We start from the raw sequence: 23,531 nt of genomic DNA on the forward strand, positions 1-23,531 counted from the left end.
CCCCTTTCTTCTGCGTTTTTCTTCTTTTTTTCACTTTTCATAGATCAAGCTGATAGTTTGGGAGTAAACGTATTTGTTTATACATTCATCGCATTTTCAATTTTAGCGAACTATTTATTGTTGCATCACAAGATTGGCACACTATCCGGGGAGCCCAGATGCTAATTTCAATGAAAGTGATATCGATTGGTTTCGACATCGATTCGAACCACCTGCTCTCTGTCCCAATGCCTATGGATTTTTTTGGATATATCTTCTGCGTCGGAACTATTATATTCGGTCCTTGGACAAGATTTAGTGATTATGCAATGATTGGTCACAACAAGCTTGGCGTGAGTAATTACTTCTTTTGAAGAAACATTGTCTGATTGTAAGGGGAAATAGTTCATTCTTTAGAAAGACATTCAGAGATATCTAGAATTTCGAGAGACTCTATGCTTCCAATGGATTTCTCAAGGGGAGGAGGGGACAGTTGCAAATGCAAATGACTTTTTTTTTATTGTTAAGACCGTTTATTCTCAGCATCCTTTCCTTTGTATCAAATAAAAAAAGGAAGTTTTTTCAGTTCAAAATAAGGAGCAACATTAAAATTTAAAACCAACAGAAGTTATTATGTATATGAGGGGGTTTTCCCCCTCATATACATCTCGCTCTTCACGGTAAAGTTTTTCGGCACTTTTAAAAAAAGTTACTTATTGTTCTAATTATACGATCCTTGTCTTTAAGAGGTCGTTTTTGAAGAGTTGGGACAAAATTTAAACTTTAGCGTAAAGAGCAAGGCGTTGAGGAGTACCAAACCCCCTCATATCCGTAATAATTTCAGTTTGTTTTAAATTTTAATGTTGCTCCTTACTTTGAGCCGAGAAAACTTGTTTTTTAATCTAATTTCTGATCGTTTTTTAACTTATTAATTAAATAATACCAGAAAATCTAGCGGAAAATTTCCCCTCCCCATGGAAATATCCTCTGGACAAATTCCCCATGGAAATATCCTCTGGACAATTCAATCCGGGTGAAAATTTAACACGGACAATTGTCCTTAACATGTCCACGCATAAACTTCAGTCGGTGAAAAGAAAGCAAGACATACAAAATGAATTTCATATAAGAATTCTGGTGAATTCCCCCAGTTTAAGATTTTCCCTGAAAAGTTCTCCATCAGGAAACTCTCTTCTCCTTGGTAAACTCTCACCGTGCAAAATTCCCCCAGCAGAAAATTTGTCCTCTCCTTCCCACCTGAAAAATGCATGCATACTTCCCATTAACAAATACTATACGTAAACAAGAGGCAAATTTTATAACTTAAAGACATATCCACAGAGGCTGTAGGGGGTCATGTTATCTCCAAAGACATAGTTATTGGACCTTTTAACTATGCTGAACAAAATAGCTGAACCAAAATTTTGATCGGACGATTTTGGGAAAAGGTGGCACGGGAGGAGGCCTAGTTGTCCTCCAATATTTTTGGTCACTTAAAAAAAGCATTAGAACTTATAATTTCCATTAGAATCAGCCCTCTCCCGATGTTCTAGGCCCCCTAGGTTGATATGATCACCCTTGAAAAAAAGTAAATAAACACGCATCTGTGATCTTTCTCCTGGCAAAGACATACAAAATTCATCGGTTTTTGCAGATAGAGCTTGAAACCTCTATAGTAGGGTTCTCTGATACGTTGAATCTGATGGTGCGATTTTCAATCATATTCTGTGAATTTTAGAAGGCGTTTACCCCTTTTTTCGAAAATCAGGCGAATTTTCTCAGGCTCGTAGCCTTTAACAAGACAAAACTTAATGAAACTCACATAATTAAAATCAGCGTGAAATCCAATTCTTTATTGGTATCGAAATTCCGTTTTTTTTTTATAGTTTCGGTTACTATTGAGCCAGGTCGCTCCTTACTTACAGTTTGTTACCACGAACTATTTGATAAACATTGTTTCAAGAGTGTTTCATTAAGTGACTGGGTCGAGCGCCAAAAGTCAAAATGTTCTATGTTTTGTATGGCAAGATAAAGCGACAGTGCAGCGGGAAAGCTTGGCATGATTAATTACATCTTTAGAAGAAACATCATTAGATTTTAGGGGGAATTGGTGGTTTCTTTGAAAATATCTCCAAAAGCTCTTACTTTCTTCAACTTATTGAATTTTGAGCGGTTTCCAGTAGTTGTTTTGTATCGGATGGTCAGTTGCATAAACCTTCTGAAAAAATAGCACTCACTGCTCCCAAATCTCTTAATGTTTCTTACTTGATTGATCAACACTATTTAAAGGGTTTTTCAAATGAGGGTAGTAAGACATCAAAGTTCCAATATCATAATCTATATTTTGACGAGATTTAGTGGTCATTGAGCAATTAGTCGTAAGCTGGATGTGACGAATTTCTTCTTTTTGCTTCTAAAGCATCACGCCGTTGTATGGGAAATTCCTTCTTTTAGGAAATCCAATTTTCAAATGATTTATAGGCATTTCAGCTTACCGAATTTCGAGTGGTTGTATGTTTCCAACATCTGAATATAGGGTTGGTTACTCACATAAATCTTCTCTAACTGGATGCTCTCCTCTTCGTCAATTATTGATTTTTTTTTTTTTTTTTCATTGAGTTGCACTCTTTGAAGAGTCTTTTTTCGTAACGATAACTGACGATTGTCCAGAATCAAAACGCATTATGTATATTATGAAAGATTTAATGATACAGCAGCAAATTGTCATAATAATTTTGACAAGAGCAATTAATCTTTTTAGGAGTAATTATTACATTTATTGAAGCGAGCTAGACTGCCTTCTCAGCAATTTAGAAGAATGAAAGATGACATTGTACTTTTCTCCTCTTTATTGAGTATCAGTAGTAAAAGTAAGGTCAAATATCAAGTATGAATGAAACGTCAGTCAAGGAAAAAGAGTAAAGAGTACACGTTATGTTACCATAAAATGAACTGTCCAAAAATACGCTTGCTGCAGAAAACGGTCAAAACTTTCAAGGAGCTAGTGCACAGGAAGCCGCATGACCCCACCTCCTCTATGCTGATGTATACCATGGGGCTATATTCGTTCAGGGAACTACAAGTTCTCTTAGGGTCAGCACTGCCTCGTCAGCCCTGCCTCGTCAGCACTCTATTGTATTTGTCTTTTGAGTAGCTTTTTGGGAGATTGGGAGGTATCCGGCCTTAAAATGTCCTCAACGATGAGTTTTGGGTTGACCGTGCAGAACGTTGTGTTTCTTCAAATAATTGAAAGAATAACTAGCAACGATGTCGAGCTTATTTGATTTGCCATGAAGAGGTAGGCATTATTCAATCACTTCAACTCTATTTTCAGTTAAATTTAGTTAAGATAACTCTTTTCTGTTTTTTTTAAAGATTTTCAAATGAGCCAATTTCAGATTTGTTTTTTCTTTTCTTTTTTTATAAGTTTCTGTGCAGGAGTGGAACAGATACTAATACAAATTATTTTCGAAAGATAGCTCTGTTTACCCCAGAATCGCTCCTTTTTTTATTTTTTATTAATCTATTAATCGTACTATTTGGATTACTTTTCATAAGTTGACAGTAGTACAAAAGAATGATATTATGCAAATATTATTAACCCAAAATTACCTTGAATTAAGAAAATTCGGCCTAAAGTAAAAGCTGAAAAAACAGCATACTGGAGTTCTTCGTGGAAGTATTTGTGCTAAATTTAATGCTGTTAAGTTGAATTGGAATTACGATTAGGACAGAAAACAAAAATAGAAAATTTTCTCAATGATTGAAAATGCGTCATGAAATTTTAGTTATGGTTCCAACCGATTTTTTGTTCGTTTCGTGCACTACACAGGTTTTATATAAATAACTCCGATTGGGGCCATTGAAAAACCCATTGAGAAACCCAAGATTATTTCAAATTCTTTGATCGATTATATGGGTATATCGTCCGTCTCCCTTGTATCACTGTTCCCCTGCGGAGTTTGCTCAACTTTGGACTAGAAACAAGGGCTAGAAATAAAGATTCACTAAAAGCTGTAAGATTGATCTCCGTATTTTTCTGATCCTCTTAGTCTAACTAGGTCAATCGATTTGCAGAAAGTCACATAAGAAAGCCCTGAACGATGGGCGTTCCTTGGGAAACATCTATTGTTTTTACATGGATTGCTACAAGGAAATAAGACTGTGCTTGTGGTAAATTCACAATAAAAATTTTACTGGACTTTTATCAAGGCTCAGCTAATAATTGGATTTAGCCAAAATCCAAGTTCAATTGATTCGAACTTGCTTAAAACTTTCCAATAAGAATGTTCTTAAAAACACTCTGATCAGAAAACCGTTTTGAAATTGTTGTTGAGAAACATGGTGTCGGCTGGTGCCAACATTGAAATAAACGTTAAAACTTGATCGGTACTGGGTTTTCAAGCAAGATGAATATCAGTGTCAAAAACGTATTGCACTTAAGTGATTTTCAAATACATGTCTAGTTTGGTTTACATAAGCAGAAATGTGTCAAGACCTCATTAACCAGGCACTTCCTGTTGAAGTACAAAATGAAGTTCCTTAGCTGCAACAAATTGCAGCTAAGTGTCCAGCGCTAGAGGCAAAAACTCTGTCTTAATTTTTGAATTCTCCCAATCAGGAAGCTTCTTTTGTCATCTTAGTTGCAGTGCCAGATGCAACCCACAATGCAGGTGTCTGTACAGTAATAGTAATGAGCGTTCCATAAAAGAGTTTTGGGACACAGTATGCATTGCACGTTTATTTTTCGCTTTTCTTTTACGCATGTGCAATGACGAATTTTTAGCAATTGCTGGCATAAACAGAATAGATAAACAGTACTCCAACGCCAATTCCGCGGTAGACCATCGTGCGGCAGTGGCGTTGCGATGCGTCCCTTATCTGAAAAAAGACGTTCATGACTGGTATATAGGCTATACCTAGGCTGCGATGCAACCTAGTATAGAACAGACTCCAGTCTGTTCAAGACATAGACATGTCTTGAAAAATCAAGCTGCCACTTAAGGGAGAATCGTCATTTGAAATGAATTCAGGAATGGTAACTGTTATTTTCGTTAACCTTAATTGCAGAAGTTTGTTGCGTAAATAAATTTAAGGGATTTTCGAAAAATAGCCTGAAACCCATCAAAAATGGTGTCGAACCGAAATGATAAGTGCACTACCGGAATCACCACATCCAAAAGCTGTATCTAGGAGAATTTAATTTTCCCAGCTTGAACAACAAGGAAAATCACTTTCGCATGGGAAGCAATGATGTGTCCCCTTTTTTCACCACGGGCTATCGTGCCGAACCAGTGGTTGTAGAATGTCAAGAGAGGGTTCATTTGAAAAGATATTATATTTCAGAGTGGTATTAAATTAAAATATGCATTCATATGAATGCCCAGCTGGGCTTCCATGCTTGAAAATATGCCGACAAGCATGTTTTAGGCATAAAATTCTGCTGTACCTACATGTGAACGCTGCTTTTGGGCAATTTTTGGAACGTGGGCAATTTTTGTGTTGCGCAGAGAAATTTCAAGGGTTTTTCAGGAAAAGGTCTACAGCAAACACAATAAAAAAACGATACCAAACCTACTATTATATTTGAAAAATAGATAATAGAATTATAGAAAAGAGTTGTCATTTACTTTGGGAAAATTCTTTAAGAATGACCCCTGAATCGAAAAGGCCGTAGAATAAATAGTTGAAATCACTAAAAATATTTTAGCATAAAGAGCGAGGTATTATAAAGTATTTTTAGAACCCCTATAGTATTTTTATATTTTAAAAAAAAATATAAAGTATTTTTAGAACCCCTCATATGCGTAATAATCTCTGTTCGTTTTAAATTTCAATGCTATTCCTTACTTTCATTTGAAAGAAACGTTTTCATGTTTATTTTTTCATTGTTTTTTTTATAGTAATGCTAGAAAATCCTGCGCCCTTTTCATTGAATTTTTCTTCCCCCATGACATATTCCTCAAAGGAAAGATCCTCCCACAAAGCCCTCTCCCATCAACCCCACCCCCCAAACCAAAAAATCCCCATGAAAACGTCTGTACACTTCCCAATAACCATTACTATATGTAAACACTGATCAAAGTTTGTAACTTGCAGCCCCTCCCTCAGGGATTGTGGGGGAGTAAGTCATTCCCAAAGACATAGTTATTATGGTTTTCGACTATGCTGAACAAAATGGCTATCTTAAAATTTTAATCTGTTGACTTTTGGAAAAAAATGAGCATGGGAGGGGGCCTATTTGCCCTCCAATTTTTTTCGTCACTGAAAAAGGGCACTAGAACTTTTCATTTCCGTTAGAATGAGCCCTCTTGCGACATTCTAGGACCACTTGGTCGATAAGATGACTCCTGGGAAAAAAAAAACAAACAAACAAATAAACACGCACCTGTGATTTGTCTTCTGGCAAAAAATACAAAATTCCACATTTTTTAGATAGGAGCTTGAAATTTTTGCTATAGAGTTCTCTGATATACCGAATGCGATAGTGTGATTTTCGTTAAGATTCTATGACTTTTAGGGTATGTTTCCCCCTTTTTTCCAAAATAGGGCAAATGTTCTCAGGCTCGTAACTTTTGATGACAAAGACTAAATTAATTGAAACTTATATATTTAGAATCAGCGTAAAAATTCGATTCTTTTGATGTATCTTTTAGCATCAAAATTCCGTTTTTTAGAGTTTCGTTTACTATTGAGCCGGGTCGCCCCTTACTACAGTTCCCTACCACGAACTGTTTGAAAAGAAAATAATTCGGTATTTCGGGGCTTCTCACATTATTACTCCTTTGCGGAAGTTAGGCTCAAAATTGAAAAAGGATTATATTTTTTCTCTGGGCCCCTTCCACCTCTTAGTTCGTTTATTTTCCCGTTAGTTTTCACCTGTTTTCGCTTTATAGTTGTGTTATCTCTTAGCAGTTCTTTCGTTAGTTGAGTTATGGTTGTGGTATATATGCTTTATCGCTCGTATAGTTGTTTCATTTTCAAATTATACTCCATAATAGAGAGGCTCCGAACACCCAGCATTGTATATTAAGCTCTTAATTTGACGTTTTTTTCTAACGTGACCAGATTCGTCCTGCACCCTTTTCATTGAATTTTTTCCCCCATGGCATATTTCTCCAAGGAAAGATCCTCCCACATAGCCCCCTCCCTCAACCCTACCCCCAAAACCAAAAAAATCCCCCTGAAAACGTCTGTACACTTCCCAATAACCATTATTATATGTAAACACTGGTTGAAGTTTGTAACTTGCAACCCCTCCCCCAGGGACTGTGGGGGAGTAAGTCATCCCCAAAAACATAGTTATTATGATTTTCGACTATGCTAAACAAAATGGCTATCTCAAAATTTTGATCCGTTGACTTTGGGAAAAAATGAGCGTGGGAGGGGGCCTAGATGCCCTCCAATTTATTTGGTCACTTAAAAAGGGCACTAGAACTTTTCCCGTTAGAATGAGCCCTCTTGCGATATTCTAGGACCACTTGGTCGATACGATGACCCCTGGGAAAAAAAAATAAAAAAAAATAAACACGCACCCGTGATTTGTCTTCTGGCAAAAAATGCAAAATTCCACATTTTTGTAGATAGGAGCTTGAAACTTCTACAGTAGGGTTCTCTGATACGCTGAATCTGATGGTGTCATTTTCGTTAAGATCCTACGACTTTTAGGGGGTGTTTCCCCCTATTTTCCTAAATAAGGCAAATTTTCTCAGGCTCGTAACTTTTGATGGCTAAGACTAAACTTGATGAAACTTATATATTTATAATCAGAATTAAAATGCGATTCTTTTGATGTAGCTATTGATATCAAAATTAAATTTTTTAGAGTTTTTGTTACTATTGAGCCGGATCGCTCCTTACTACAGTTCGTTACCACGAACTGTTTGATAGTTGAAAGATCCAATGACTATGCTTTATTGAATTCCCCAAGAGTGATTGCATCGAACCAATGGTCCTAGGAGATCGAGAGAGAGCTCATTTTAACGTAAATCGAAAGTTCTAGTGCCCTTTTTAAGTGAACAAAAGATTGAAGAGTAACTAGCCCCCTCCCATGCCCATTTTCTCCCCGAAGACATCCGATAAAAATTTTAAGGTAACCGTGTGATTCTATAAAGTTGAAAGGTTAATAACTGTGACTTTTGTTACAACATGATCCTCCATAGTCCCTGGGGAGGGCTGTAAGTTACGCAATTTGCACTTATTGTTCACATATGGTATTTGTATTTGGAAATTGAACTTATATATGAAAATATACGGAATTTTTTGGGGGAGGGGATTTTCCACGGACAGAATTTTCCATGGCGATGGAATTTTACGGGTGGAATTATTCAGGGGTGGTTAATTATTTTACAGGTGGGGGAGAGATTTCCTGGCATAATTTGGAAAACGATCAGAAATTAAAATGTAAAAGAAAAGTTTTTTTTTCAGTTGAAAGTAAGGAAACGAACACAAATTATTCTGTGTTTGAGGGGGTGCCTCCTCTTCAATCCCCGCCCTTTGCGCTAAAGTTTAACTTTTTGTCCTGATGCTTTAAGAAAGACTAGTAAAACGCATGGGCTGTTGATTTTGAATGAGAAATATTTCCAAAGAACTTTTGGACTTTAGGATAAAAATTGAGGATAGAGGAAGGGGCAGCCCCCCTCATATACAAAATAATTCCTGTTCGTTGTAAATTTGAATGCTGCTCCTTACTTTCAGTTGAAGAAACTTGTTTTTTTTTAATTTAATATTTTAAAAAGTCTTGGTCACCTATCTTATGGCTGCAGTCTGAAAATATTCTCTGAAAATTTTATTATGGGAGTACCTTGAAATCTCGTAGATTCTCATTAGTGTTGTGCAACCAGATGAAGCGTACTTGTATCACTTGTCTTTTTTTAAGTGAATGTCCTTGGAATTCTTCAAACTGATCAAATAGTTTGTGGTAACGAACTGTAAGTAAGGAGCGACCCGGCTCAATAGTAACCGAAACTCCAAAAATCTGAACTTAGACATAAAAGTATTGAATTTTTATGATGATTTCAAATATACAAGTTTTGTCAAGTTTAGTCCTACCCGTCAAAAGTCACGAGCCTGAGAAAATTTGCCTTATTTTTGAAAAAAAAGGGGGAAATACCCCCTAAAAGTCATAGAATCTGAATGAAAATCATACCATCAGATTCAGCGTATCAGAGAACCCTGCTGTAGAGAATTTCCATGAAAGGGGGGGGGGTATTTCCCAGCATTATGTAAGAAACGATCTTAAATTAAATAAAAAAAGTGTTTTCCACTGAAAGTAAGGATCAACATTAAAACTTAAAACGAACAATTATTACGCATATGAGGGGGTTCGCCCCTAGTCAATAATTCGCTCTTTACGCTAAAGTTTTTTTTTTATACTTTGGAAAGAACTATTCATTCTAATTAAACAACGGCCTTTGTGATTCAGGGGACATTCTTAAAGAATTGGAGCAAAATACTAACTTTAGCTTAAAGAGCGAGGTATTGACGATGGGGTGAACCCCCTCATATACGAAAAAATTTCTGTTCGTTTCAAGTTTTAATGGTGCTACTTACTTTCAGTGGAAAAAAAAACTAGTTCTGGTTTAAAGAAGATTTCTTAAAATCAAATTACTTTGAACCTACTTCTGGCTTATAAGGCTGTGCTATATAATGCAAGGTATCCTAACATTTTTTATTAAGACAGTTGTTACGATTGTCTTTACCAAGGGGAATGACCTTGGATAGGAGCTCTGAGTGTTTCTAGTTGTTTTAACTTATTTGAATCGACGGTCTGAATTTCTGCAAGTAATAATTGTATAAAGATGCAAGCCTGAGAATCTATCTGTGTTTTTCGAAATCGTGACATTCCAATCCGTGTTATCACTGTAAAATTTCAACCCAATTATGATTACATATTTTTCGCAACAGCCGCAGGGTCATCATTTGAATATTCACCTATCTAAATATCATTTTTAAAACGGCCGTTTTCAGAAATAACAGCTCGAGATTCACTGTGCTAGCTGTTTTACAATCCAATAATGTTTATCTGCATAGAGTATTAGTGCATTCAGATTACAAGAACTATTCAGAAACAGCAGTACTTATTATGATTAGGAGGAGTCTGTGATATTGTACTTGTCCCACAAAGGTGTTGATAGCTTTTAAAAGGGTCTGGAACCACCGCCTTGTGACAATGTACTAACGTATAAATCCCGAGAAAATATTAACTGAAAAAAATAAATATTAAAACTAGATCCTGTGTTACGTGAAAATTACGAGGACCGAAGGCCTGGGCTGCTGATCTTAGAAAGTACAGCAGATGAAGGGAGGTAACAAAATTTGAATCCATAGTTCTTATTTAAGATTAGAAAATTGGATGCAAATTTGTTTTGTTGGGTTTAAAATACTGCTTACTTTTGCTTGTACTTGTAGCGGGACCAGACAAGGACGCCTCACCTGGCATTTAAAAGACTACGTATGGTTGACTCCCATTTGTCGCAATCTTGTGCCAGCTCTTCAGCAAACCTTAGCCAGCAGCTCCCCCACTTTCTGTCAAACCTTCAAAATCCGCCAATGGGGTCGAGGTCGTTTTTGGCAGTTGCCCAGCAATTCTTCAATCGACCACCAAGTCGCCTGCGCCAATCTGGCAACGGGGCAGCTAGAAGCACTTGCTTTATGATGCGGTCATTGGGTCTCCTAAGGACATGGCCAAGCCAACGCAGTCTTCTCTGTTTGACAATCATGGCTGCGGGTTCTATGTTACAGCAGTGGTGGCGCACATCAACATTTGAGATTGTGTCGGAGTATCGAACCCTCAGGATTTTTCGTAGACAGCGGTGGTTTAAGACTTCCAAATCATGGAGATGAAGCGCCTTCAGTGGCCAAGTTTTGGCTGCATAGAAGAGAACAGATCTAACAACCGCTTTATAGACATAAATTTTTTCTCTTCATGCTGATCTCCTGCCGGTTTAACAAATGGTGGCGAGTTGTGAGAAGATGGCTTGGGTTTTATTGATTCTGCTCTGTACGTAAAGGTCAAAGTCTCCACGAGGGTCTATTATTGAGCCAAGGTAGGTGAAGCTATAGACTCTTTCCAATCCTTGTCCGTAAAGCACAAGCTGATAATCTGACTGTTTGTTTAGATCCATGACTTTAGTTTTGGCCGTGTTGATCTTCATACCCAGTAGATGAGAGAAATATGCTATTTCGTTTAACATTGCTTGGGCAGTTGCTGGATCAGCAGCAAGAGCGTCGGTGTCATCCGCGTAGTCCATGATAGACACGTTAATGCCCAATCCCATAACAACACCGTCAAAACTTCAGAGTGATCTTTCTAGAATCCAGTCTATACAATAGTTAAAGAAAATAGAGGACAATATGCACCCCCGTTTTACACCGCTTTCCACTCTGAGGGGCTCAATTTCTCTGCCCAGCACTCTTACAGTCAATTTGCAATACTAGTAGTAAGCCTTCAACAGCTCCACGAATTCAACCGACATACCATATTCCACCATGATTTGCCAAAGGTTTTCGCGGGTTACAGAGTCGGTAGCAGCCACAAAATCAAGGAACATGCTAATTATGGGGATTTTGTAGCGCTCGCACTGTTGCAGAATAAGGTGAAGAGTGAAGATCCGGTCAGTGCACCCTCTCCCTCTTCGAAATTTGCACTGATTTTCATGTGTCCGCTCATCCCTGGGTTCCTCGAACCTTTTAAACAATATCATCGCGAATACTTTGGTAGCCATATCCATGAGTGATATCCCCGGTAGTTGCGGCTGTCGCATTTGTCCTCCTTTTTAAATACTGGGATTATTACTGACACCTTCCAATCAGACGGGAAGGTCTTCTTTTCCCATATCAGACTGAAGAGGGAGTCTAGTTACTCCGCTACAGTGTATGGTATACCTCTGGAGAGAGACCATCTTCTCCAGGCGACTTATTGTTTTTTAGCAGTTTGATCGCGTTTAGTATCTCTGAAGCTGATGGTGGTGCCATGTCGATTTCATATCTGAAATGAATAGCTGACAGGTGGTCTGTCAGCTATTGGTGGCAACATTGGCGTTGCAGCTTGCCCATCTGTATTTGGATTAAGCAGGTCTTCAAAATGATTCTTTCAGTGATCAAGTTTACCTCGTACGTCATGGTAACTTGCTTGAGCGTCTTTTAAGGGACCATCGGTTGGTGACTTTTTTCCAGCTATTTCTTTGAGAGTTCTATACAGCCTTCTCATGTCATTATTTCTGGCTGCTTTTGCCATCTCTAAAGTAACCTCGTCCCAAAATTGTTGGCGGTCTTTACGTAAGCTGGTTTTAACATGTTTACGTAGCGACTTTTTTACTGCGATTGATGCGTTTGATGCTTGTCGCCTAGCCTCGAATAGCTTTACAGTTTTCTCTGAGACATAATTTTCCTCGTCTTTGCAGGAGCATAGCCGATAACTTCAGTTGCCACGTTTTCAGTGGTGTTCCGGAATTATTTCCATCGGGTGGTAGGGCCTTCATCACAGTCTGTCAGGCTTGCGAACGGGTTCTGTAACTTCAGGCAAAAGTTTTCTTTCACTGTTTGGATTTTCTGTTTCTCTACATTTAACTTCCTTTTTGGGGGTTGTCTCTTCCTCGCGCTCAACTTCAGGAGTGTTTTCACGCCTACAAGCATATGATCGCTTCCAGATTTTGACCCATGCACACCCCTTTGTAAGCTCGATAATTCATTACTGAGGAGCGCTAATGCTGACGCATCAATACATGGTCAATTTGGGCAGCGGTGGAGCCGTCGTTTGAGCGCCAGGTTATCCTTTAAAAGGGTTTGTGTTGGAACACGGTGTTGGTGATGGAAAGGTTATGAGATATCGCGAACTGCAGCAGTCTATCCCCGTTGGAGCTCCGCTGGCCGTGTGTGAATGGACCAACAATATCGCGAACATTGGGGTCTGTTTTGCCAACATGGGAGTTCCAATCACCCGCTAAAATTAGGAAGTCTCATTTGGGGCATTTCTGCATTGTAATCTCCAGATCAGCATAGAAGGAGTCCTTATCAGCGTCCGTTGGTATTCTCGTTGGTGCGTAGACAGTAATGATAGAGGTGTTGCATAATCCTTCTTTAAGTCGTAGTCTGGCTTATCTCGGGTTCACTGGATCCCATGCAAGAAGAGCTTTTTGTGCACCGCAGCCTATCATAAAGCCGGCTCCATGGTCACTGGATCTATCATACGAACTAGAGTTGAGCAATATGTAAGAGTTGTCCGAGTCCCGAAGTGGTATGAATTCTTCAGAAACTCCGTTCAATCTTGTCTCGGATAGACAAAGAACGTCCGCTTGGTAACGATTCATTTCCATGGCCATCACTAGTCTTGTTGAGTCACGCTTCGTCGATCTCACATACCAGCTATAAAATCGGATTTCATCCTTCTGTAGATTTATTTCACAGGGAATCTCGTACACTTGTTGAGATCGCATCGCTTGAAACCGGGAGCGCCGTAGCAGGCACAACATTTCTGGGAGTATTCATTTCTTCATAGATGTTTCACAGGAGTTTATTTAACCGACGGGTCCCCTCTCCCGTCGGCCCCTCCTCCTTTCTTTTCTCAACACGGGCTTTTTCTGGGAGTATTCATTTCTTTATCGATGTTTCATGGGAATTTATTTGAAAGAAATTATATTTATATTTATTTATTTTTATTAATTATATTTATAAGAAATTATCTTGGCAATCCTGAACAGCTGTGTTCAGTTTCTCATGGCTTCTTTGGGGGAGTCAAAAAGAGAAAAAAGCAGGACAGCCGAATACCCTAGCTAAACAAACACTCAATGAGACAGCTTCGATGCGTTTCATCTTTCAAGATTGTTTTTCAAGTGGCTGGAGAAAACAAATATTAGCATAGCATTATGCTTGATCATTGCATATGCTTTGCATAAAAAGAAAGAAAGTAGAAATCAATCGATTCACGAGCACTTACACCTAAGTCGATTTTTATCCTATCGGGAACAGTAGGAGCAATCTGCGTTTCTAGCTTCACAGGAAAGGATAAATATTTTTTCTTTTCTAATAACTGTTGAATAATGCTAACAAAACCGTCACTGTTGTCCCTAAAGGTTAAATATTTGTCTACGTATGATGAAATTTCCAAAAACTATTTTCTAATCTGTTCCCAATGGGAGAATCAGCAGGATAACATAGGTGAGGAGAACCAAAGTGATTGCCCGGCATATCTTCCTCTTCATGCAGCTCAGTAAACAGTTTTCGGTCATTTTTTTATCAGTTTGAAAATATCAGGTATGATCTTTAGGTGCAACCAAGGCTGTAGAGTTGGTTATAAAATTATAAGTGGATATGACTCCAACTTCTCTCCAGACATTTTCAGTATGCCTATTCCGACCCCGCTCAGGAAAATTACTAACGCTCCGACCCCGCTCAGGAAAATTACTAACGCTCCGACCCCAAACCCCGACTCCACAACCCTGTTTCAAAGCTCCGACTACAACTCCGACTCCGTTCAGCAGAATTTATTAAAGCTCCGACTCCAAGACTCCGACTCCACATCCCTGGGTACAACAGTGACGAAACGATCTGAACAGGTGAAATCCTCAATAATTCTGGTACCGTGAGAAGAGATTAACAAAGAAGAAGGAAAACACAATAAGTAACATAAAGGAAATGGGGTAATAATAAATTATCAAAGGTGTAGTAATTAGGAGTGGAAATTATGGAAGGGGTAGTAAAGCGTGTTTAATTTGATCTACTTTTGCAATTAAATAAAAAAACAAGTTTTTTTAACTGTAAGTAAGGAGCGACATTAAAACTTAAAACGAACAGAAATTACTCCGTATATAAAATGGGTTGTCCCCTCCGCAATCCCTCGCTCTTTACGCTAAAGTTTTTAATTGTTTTAAAAATAGAATTGTGGCAAAGAGTCAAACTTCAGCGTAAAGAGCGAGGGATTGCGGAGGGGACAGTTTTTAATTGTTTTAAAAATAGAATTGTGGCAAAGAGTCAAACTTTAGCGTAAAGAGCGAGGCGTTGAGGAGGGGACAACCCATTTCATATACAGAGTAATTTCTGTTCGTTTTAAGTTTTAATGTTGCTCCTTACTTACAGTTAAAAAGACTTTTTTTTATTTAATTTCTGAACGTTTTTGAATTAATGCATGTAATGCATGTGGCTCTCCACACATAGATTATTAAACTGAAATTTGCAAATTAATTCCTTTTTGGGTAAATGGCTTTCTCTTAGTTTTGATCAGACGATTTTGAGAAATAAGGGGTGGAGAAGGAGGCCTAGTTGCCCTTCAATTTTTCGGTTACATGAAAAGGCAACTATAACGTTTAATTTTTAACGAACGTTTCTATTTGTAGGAAATTTACGTAACTTAAGAATTAACTTACGTAACAAACTTTTATATTCTTATATTTTATGTATATAAGGGGGTTTGTACCCTCGTTAATGCCTCGCTCTTTAAACTAAATCGTGTCTCAATTCTTTAAGAATGACCCTTGAATCAGAAAGGCCGTAGAGTAAATAGTTGAAATTACTAAAACTACTTTAGCATAAAAAGCGAGGTATTTATCTCCTCCTAAATACCTCGCTCTTTATGTTGAAGTATTTTTAGAACCGCTCATATGCGTAACAATCTCTGTTCGTTTTAAGTTTCAATGTTACTCCTTACTTTCAATTGAAAAAACTTTTTCATGTTTATTTTTTCATTGTTTTTTTATAGTAGTTTTAGAAAATCCTGCGCCCTTTTCATTGAATTTCTCTTCCTCCATGACGTATTTCTCCAAGGAAAGATCCTCTCACATAGCCCCCTCCCCTCAGTCCCACCCCCAAAACCAAAAAAATCTCTCTGAAAATGCATGTACACTTCCCAATAACCATTATTATATGTAAACACTGGTCAAAGTTTGTAACTTGCAGCCCCTCCCCCAGGGACTGTGGGGGAGTAAGTCATTCCAAAAAACATAGTTATTATGGTTTTTGACTATGCGGAACAAAATGGCTATCTCCAAATGTTGAACCGTTGACTTTGGAGAAAAAATGAGCGTGGGAGGGGGCCTAGGTGCCCTCCAATTTTTTGGTCACTTAAAAAGGGCACTAGAAATTTTCATTTCCGTTAGAATGAGCCCTCTTGCGACATTCTAGGACCACTTGGTCGATACAATAACCACTGGGGAAAAGAAAAAAAAACACAAACAAATAAACACGCACCTGTCATTTGTCTTCTGGCAAAAAATACGAAATTCCACATTTTTTCAGATAGGAGCTTGGAATTTTTGTTATAGGGTTCTCTGATACGCCGAATGTGATGGTGGGATTTTCCTTAAGATTCTATGACTTTTACGGGGTCTCCCCCCTATTTTCCAAAATAAGACAAATTTTCTCAGGCTCGTAACTTTTGATGACAAAGGCTAAATTTGATGAAACTTATATATTTAAAATCAGCATGAAAATCCGATTCTTTTTATGTATATTTTAGCATCAAGATTCCGTTTTTTAGAGTTTCGTTTACTATTGAGCCGGGTCGCTCCTTACTGCAGTTCGTTACCACGAACTGTTTGATTTGAGGTTCAAGAACACATAGGAAACTGGGATTTATCAGAAAAGAAATGAGATATAATCATTTATTTGCGAATACGTTTTCTAAGTCTTTGTCAAAACAAAGCTCTGTTTTCTGTGCAAGTAAAGCTTCTTTAATACTATATGAAAATGCGTTTCCCAATTTGTAAAATTTGGTGTAGCCAATTTTCAATAAAAGTCAATAGAATTGGCAGTTTTACGGCATTATATATAATTCCTTCTCAAATTAGAAAAAATATTTTACAAATAAATTTAAATAGCCGTATCCAAATTTGAAACGAAGAGAAATTATCCTGAAATTCTCGAGCGATACCCCCCTAAACCCTCTTTCTGGTAAGTCCGACTAATGCCAAAAATATAACCCGATGATAACTGCAAGTCTTACAAAGCAATGTTACAGAGTAGATAATTATTTTTTGTGTGTGTGTGTAAGTTACTCCTCACCTTAGCCTAATGACTTCTGGTTGTAAGCTTCAACATATATCCGGGTAATTTCTTTGTTGCTGTTTGATATTGTATGTGGGGGGGCTTTTTCCCAGAAGAAAATTTTCCGCAGGGGGAATTTTCAGGGGGAATAAGCAAGACCCCATGTCAGACAAAGAAAAAGCCTTTGGCTTTTTTTTGCTGTAACTCAGTAAGGAGCGAATCACTTTTTAAAATTATCACTCCTTACTCGGAGCTTTATTAGGGAAAAAGAGCCACATCAGTGACAAACTGTCTAAAGTTTTATTTGATTCAGTTTTTAAGATGAAGGCCTGAAAACAACCGGGCTAAGTATGCGGGCATAGGAATTTCAATTGTGTGCTTTCCGTTTCGATCTGATTCCATTTTCGAGGGCTTTCTATCTTTTTTCAAAATCTACATAAGTTTGTCTTAGTCATTGTATTTTGGTTTAAAGTTAAGCATATACAGTCGTTACCATTCCTGTATCAATGTCAAATGATGTCTCTTTTACTTTTTAAAATTTACTAAAAAGCGTATATTCAGATTTCAGTTCCAACGGACCGTTTAATCTTTACTAGGAAGACTCTTTTACTATTAACTAGCGTCGGAAAAAAGAAAAAAAGGGAGACACCAAAGAGGGGGGGACCTCTAGTGAATGACTATCGACCCTGATGATTCCTGTGATGGAAATTTTCATTTCGATCCACTGCCATTTTCGAGAACACATACCAAAAATGCCGTCTTGTGTATAATCGCGATTTTGCTCCTACGCTGTCATGGTGAATTTATAAACCAGTACGTAGGTAAAAGCATTAGCTTTCAAATGAGCAGAACTCTCCACGATGTTCAAGTGACCCGCTAGCTTCGGCAAAAAAAGAGGGCACAACAGGGCTACCTAAGCTAAGATGTGATTTCTTCAGTTTTTGGGAGAAAGAAGTGAAAGCCTCTGGTTATAGAGTTTCGAGCATGATGATTCCAATGGTATAATTTTTATTTCGATCTACCACCATCACCGGGGTATTTCCACAAACTCTTATAAAATTCTCAAAATTCATACGTTTTACTTTTAAGCTTGACCTGGATAATGGATACCATTCCTAAATAACATTTTACGGTTGAAAATTTACTGTAAGAAGTTGTTTTTTTTTTCGGCTATTATGTGCTTTGGTTCGTTCTTTACTAGGTTACAGCTATGAACAGCTCTCGTTATATTAGTTTACATAGTCTACCCCTATAGTATATAAATGAATTGGATTAGCTTACACTTTCCGGTAGTTTTTTTTTTTCCATGAAGCCGCCATAAGAAATGTTCAATTGTATGATGGAAATACGGGTACCATAAAGATGTAAGTGAAACATACGCAAGCTAGAAGACACGATACGCAGAATAAGAAAATTGAAAGTAGAAATGTTGCATATTTGAGAAGGCCATAGTGAAGGAATCTGATGTTGAAAATTGCCTATTCAAAAACATGCAACACTTGAAAGTTGGATTCATTTCACCACAATACTCACAAAAGTTCAAATATAACATCTATAAAATAAACTCGTTTGAAAATTTGCCATGTCCAATTCTTCACAATACCTGAAATACCAAATAAAAAATCGGGGGGGGGGTCTAAAATGGATACCTAAAGATCCTACGTCAAAGATGCTGTTTTTCTAGAATTTGGGGGGGGGGGGGAACGCAGAATGAAAAAAAATATGAAGAATGTGTATGGCCTGTGCTTTTTGCAATACAAATTACTTAAATCCTTTAACCCTTATTTGACTTAATTTTTAAAAGTTCCTTTTATGTCAGGAGTCCTAATTTGCAGAGGGGCCTAAAAATTCTGAAAAGGAGCAAATATTTTCCGCTTTCCTTTTAACCCTTCCTTAGTGAACCTAGTCATTGGTCAACTCGAGGAGTCAGTCCATCTACGCCATATGGTCCACATCAGGGAGCAAGATTTGTTCTGCCATGCGTGGTGCGCACACCTGTCCTAAGCGATTTTTGACCGGGACAACCCGGTTGGGTTTACGGCTCAGGTGGTTAGCTGTCATCATTCGTAAAATTTGAGCTGCATTTTTTTCTGCAGGGATTTGGGATGTATGTACGAGTAGGTCTTATTGAAATTAGAAAGTACGTCAAGTTTGTGTGGCTAATCGTGTTTTCAAAAGTAAAAACAGTTATTCAAAACTACCGTTTAGAAGAGGCTGCTGACTTACTTTCATTAGATTCTCCCATTTTTGCCTTCTGATAAAAAAAGAGGGCATCCAGGCCCCCCTTCTATTGAATTTAAAGGAATGTCATATTTGAATAAAATTCACGCCTAATAATAGTTATCTAAATACATTTGGCTTAGTTTGCTTTGCGCCCGTGTCCGGAATTATTTACACCCCTTAGAAGTAGAATCTTTGCTGTACCCCTGCATTAATTTTTTTAACTTTGGGTAACTCCTTGGGTCTTTAAATAGCGGTAGGAAATCATATAAAAATCATATATATATATATATATATATATATATATATATATATATATATATATATATATATATATATATATATATATATATATAATAAGTTGTCTGTCTGTGTGTCTGTCTGTCAGGTGACGTCATGTTTCTGTGTCGACTGACGTCATGATGTTAGTTGTCGTCATTTTTGCTATGACGGTGGCGTCATTAAAGATATTTAAGACATATATGTTCACGTAGAAATCTATTAATGTTTAAGTTTAAAATGACTGATGAACTTACAATGGCAAAAGCCGATGAAGATGCTCAAAGAGTCTATGCCAAAAAACTTGCTGCTGATAGAGAAAGTCAGAAAAGAAAGCGTGCCGAGGAATCAAAAGAACAGCAAGGAAACAGGCTTGAGGCTAAAGAACGCAAAACCGCGCAGTTAGATGAAGATCCACCTGGACAGCGAGAGTCAAAACATATCAAAACTGAAAATGATAGCGATGATGATTGGGTTTGGGATTTTGACTTGGATAAGGTCATCAATGCCTACCAGATTTTAGTTAAAAAAACAAAGGTTCGGCGATATGTATTTCATAGTGAAGCTGAAAAATAAAGAAGAAAAAGAAAACTGAAAAAAGAAAAAATGTAAAAAACTAAAAAATACTAAAAAGAAAAAACACTCAAAGAGAAATTACAGACCGGGACACAAATGACGACCGGGACAGAGGGAATATAAATAACGACCGGGACACTCAAAGAGAAATTACAGACTGGGATACCGGGACACAAATGACGACCGGGACACAGGGAATATAAATGACGACCAGGACACAGGTATTTAAGAATATCGTTCAAAGACAAATTTTTAATTATAAGAAGACCGTTGAAAGAGAAATTTCTAATTGTAAAATGACTGAAGAACCTACAATGGCAACACCCGAGGAAGCTGCTCAAAACGAATGTATTCAAGCCGAAGTAGCTGAGTTGGTAAAGCGTTATGTTTCAGGTTCTAGGTCCGAGAGGCTCCAGGTTTGAACCTTGGCTTTAGCATTAATACAAAAGAAGAAAAAAACTAAAAAAGGTAAAAACTACAAAAAAACTAAAAAGAAAATATATATATATATATTTATATATATATATATCTATATATATAAAAATAAGTTGTCTGTCTGTGGATCTGTTAGGTGACGTCATGTTTCTGTGTCGACTGACGTCATGTTTTCGACTGACGAAATTACAGACCGGGACATCGGGACACAAATGACGACCGGGACACCGGCACATAGGGAATATAAATGACGACCGGGACACAAGGAATGTTCGATTAGCAATCACCATCAACAAAGCACCGGGACACAAATGACGACCGGGACACAGGGAGTATAAATGACGACCAGGACATAAGTAAAAAAAAATTAAAAACTAAAAAAAAGGTAAAAACTACAAAAAAACTAAAAAGAAAAAAAAACTAAAAACTAATAAAAAACTAAAAAAGCTAAAAAGCTAAAAAAAAAACTAAAAAAGAAAATAAAATGAAAAAGGAAAAAAAAGGAAAAATAAAGGAGAAAAACAAAACTAAAAAAAAGAAAAAAAACTTAAAAAAGGTAAAAAACTAAAACCTAAAAAAAGACCAATTCAAAAACGAATGTATATACAGACCGGGACACAAATGACGACCGGGACACCGGGACATTACGACCGGGACACAGGGACACAACTACAACAGGGACGCCGGGGGGCTCAGGGGGATATATAAATGACGATGGCGACACAGGGAATCGTCGATTAGCATTCACCATCAACAAAGCTCAAGGGCAATCATTAGAATCATGAGGTTCTCATGGACCATTGTTTTCCCATGGACCATTATATGTTGCATGTTCAAGAGTCGTTAAAGCTGACATTCTATTTATATGCACAGACAATGGGACAGCAAAGAATGTTGTATATTCGCAAGTTTTACGTAGTTAAAAACATATATATATATATATATATATATATATATATATATATATATATATATATATATATATATATATATATATATATATATATATATATATATATATATATATATATATATATATATATATATATATATATATATATATATATATATATATATATATATATATATATATATATATATATATATATATATATATATATCTATATTCACAGGTGGGACATAGGGACACAACTACAATGGCGCGTAACTAATATGGCGCGTAACGACTTACGCGCGCGGGGGGGCTTGGGGGGGGGGCGCAAAGCGCCCCCACCAACTAGGTTTTGGGGTGGCGTGAAGCGCCACCCCAACAGCTAGTATATATATATATATATGTGTATATATATATACATATATATATATATATATATATATATATATATATATATATATATATATATATATATATATATATATATATATATAATATATATATATATATATATATATATATATATATATATATATATATATATATATATATATATATATATATATATATGAATGAAGGTAAAAAAATTCCGTGCATTTTTATTAAGCTATGAATGAAAATTTCGTTCACATGTTGTTTTTTTTACACCAGTCCAGCAGGTATTTAGTATTTCATTCAAAGCCAGGATCAAGGAAAAAGAAATTATTTAACTCATCTTTGGATTGCGCAAAGTTTAGTAGGAAAATTCCTGACATTTTTAGCCGCCCTTACTTAATCAGTAGAAATGCTTCCTTGTGACGTTAATTTAGTTCCTCTTTATTAGTGAAGTTCCTGTCTGAATAATTTAACGCTATAAAATTTAGTGCACAAAGCATAAAAAGGAACTATCGAAGAGTCAGCTCTTTGAGTTATGTCTAACTGATAAAATTAAAAACACTTATTATCAGTTATAATTTTTAAAACTACAGCTACTAACAACTCTCTACCCAAGACCATGCTGAGGAGGCTCCTCCTGAACTTTAGTCTGTTTAAATTTTCACTACTCCCCTCCATGAAATTCCGGTTTATTAAGAATTTCCTATTTTATTATACTTCCCAACTTTAGTTTATTTAAATATTCGCTCTACCCCTTCCAAGAAATTACCATTAGTTAATATCCTTTATGATGACTTCTTCCCACCTTATTCGGGGATGTCTTTCTCAGGGAATATGCAAGGAGCCTCGGGCCCCTCCCTGACTCCCCGTTTTTCTTAAATTATCGGGCATTGCTCTTTAAATTATCAAATAAAATATACTTTTTCTTATTTCCTCCCTCCTAGAAAAAAACAACAACTCCTGTTTACGTTCTTGGGTCTGTTGTTATTTCTCCCTCTTGAAAAAACTCCTGTGCATTGAGTTGCTATTTGTTTGGCCCCATATGGATGGCAAAAAAGCACAATAGAAAGATGATCAAATAAATACGACATGAAAAGAGAATTGCCTATAGATACTTTATTTACTCAATAGTCCCATCAAGGCTAACCCAAGGTTTAGAAATAAAATTAATGCTCCACCCTCCCTCTCCTTTTCAAGCCCTCTATAGGCCCCTAGAATTGTTTGCGTTTAATTGAAAACAAGTAGACTGATTGTGTAATATGATACCAATTCCTGGTAGTTAGTGTAGCTTTTGAAAATTCAAAGATGTAATTTTAAAAGAGAAAATTTTAAAACATGTTTTGTTTTCAGTAAAGCCCAAATGAAGCATTGACGTTTAGAGAGTTTAAGGGAGTGTTAGCCAAGTTCCTGTTTATGGCAGTCTCTGTTCATTTTAAATTTGACTTGATGCTCATTTTAATTTCTATTCGTTTTAGGGTTTATTCATTCAACTATAGCAGTATCTGTTATTATCTTTATGTTTGATGTAATCGTTTATTTTGATTTCACAAATTTGCTGGCCCTCATATCCCTCCCTATGATAAACCATGACACTGTGAATGTGTCAGCTTGATTTCAACAAGTAGTTGGCATCCAAAATACATCAACAGACTCTGTTCTCTGAACTCAGTAACTGTAAATCAGGGGTTGCAGCTAATTAAGGTGGAAGTGGGAGGGCGAGCTTCTTTTTGTCTATTTATATCCTAAACAAACGGGCTTTTCATAAAAATATAATGGAAGTGGTACCCAATGAAATTTT

At 36.9% G+C, this 23,531-nt stretch overlaps 1 protein-coding gene across 2 annotated transcripts in view; it reads left to right on the plus strand.

Moving 5' to 3' along the window:
• The window catches only part of LOC136026977 (protein-serine O-palmitoleoyltransferase porcupine-like), a 252,823-nt gene that overhangs the window by 109,271 nt on the left and 120,021 nt on the right, over positions 1 to 23,531 (plus strand). For both annotated transcript variants that reach the window (XM_065703851.1, XM_065703860.1), the window contains one exon: positions 107 to 332. In XM_065703851.1, coding sequence (XP_065559923.1) covers positions 107 to 332 — 226 coding nt within the window. The remainder of the gene's footprint in view (positions 1 to 106; positions 333 to 23,531) is intronic.

This window comes from Artemia franciscana, chromosome 1, assembly GCF_032884065.1.
Source record: "Artemia franciscana chromosome 1, ASM3288406v1, whole genome shotgun sequence".
NCBI classification, from domain to species: domain Eukaryota; kingdom Metazoa; phylum Arthropoda; class Branchiopoda; order Anostraca; family Artemiidae; genus Artemia; species Artemia franciscana.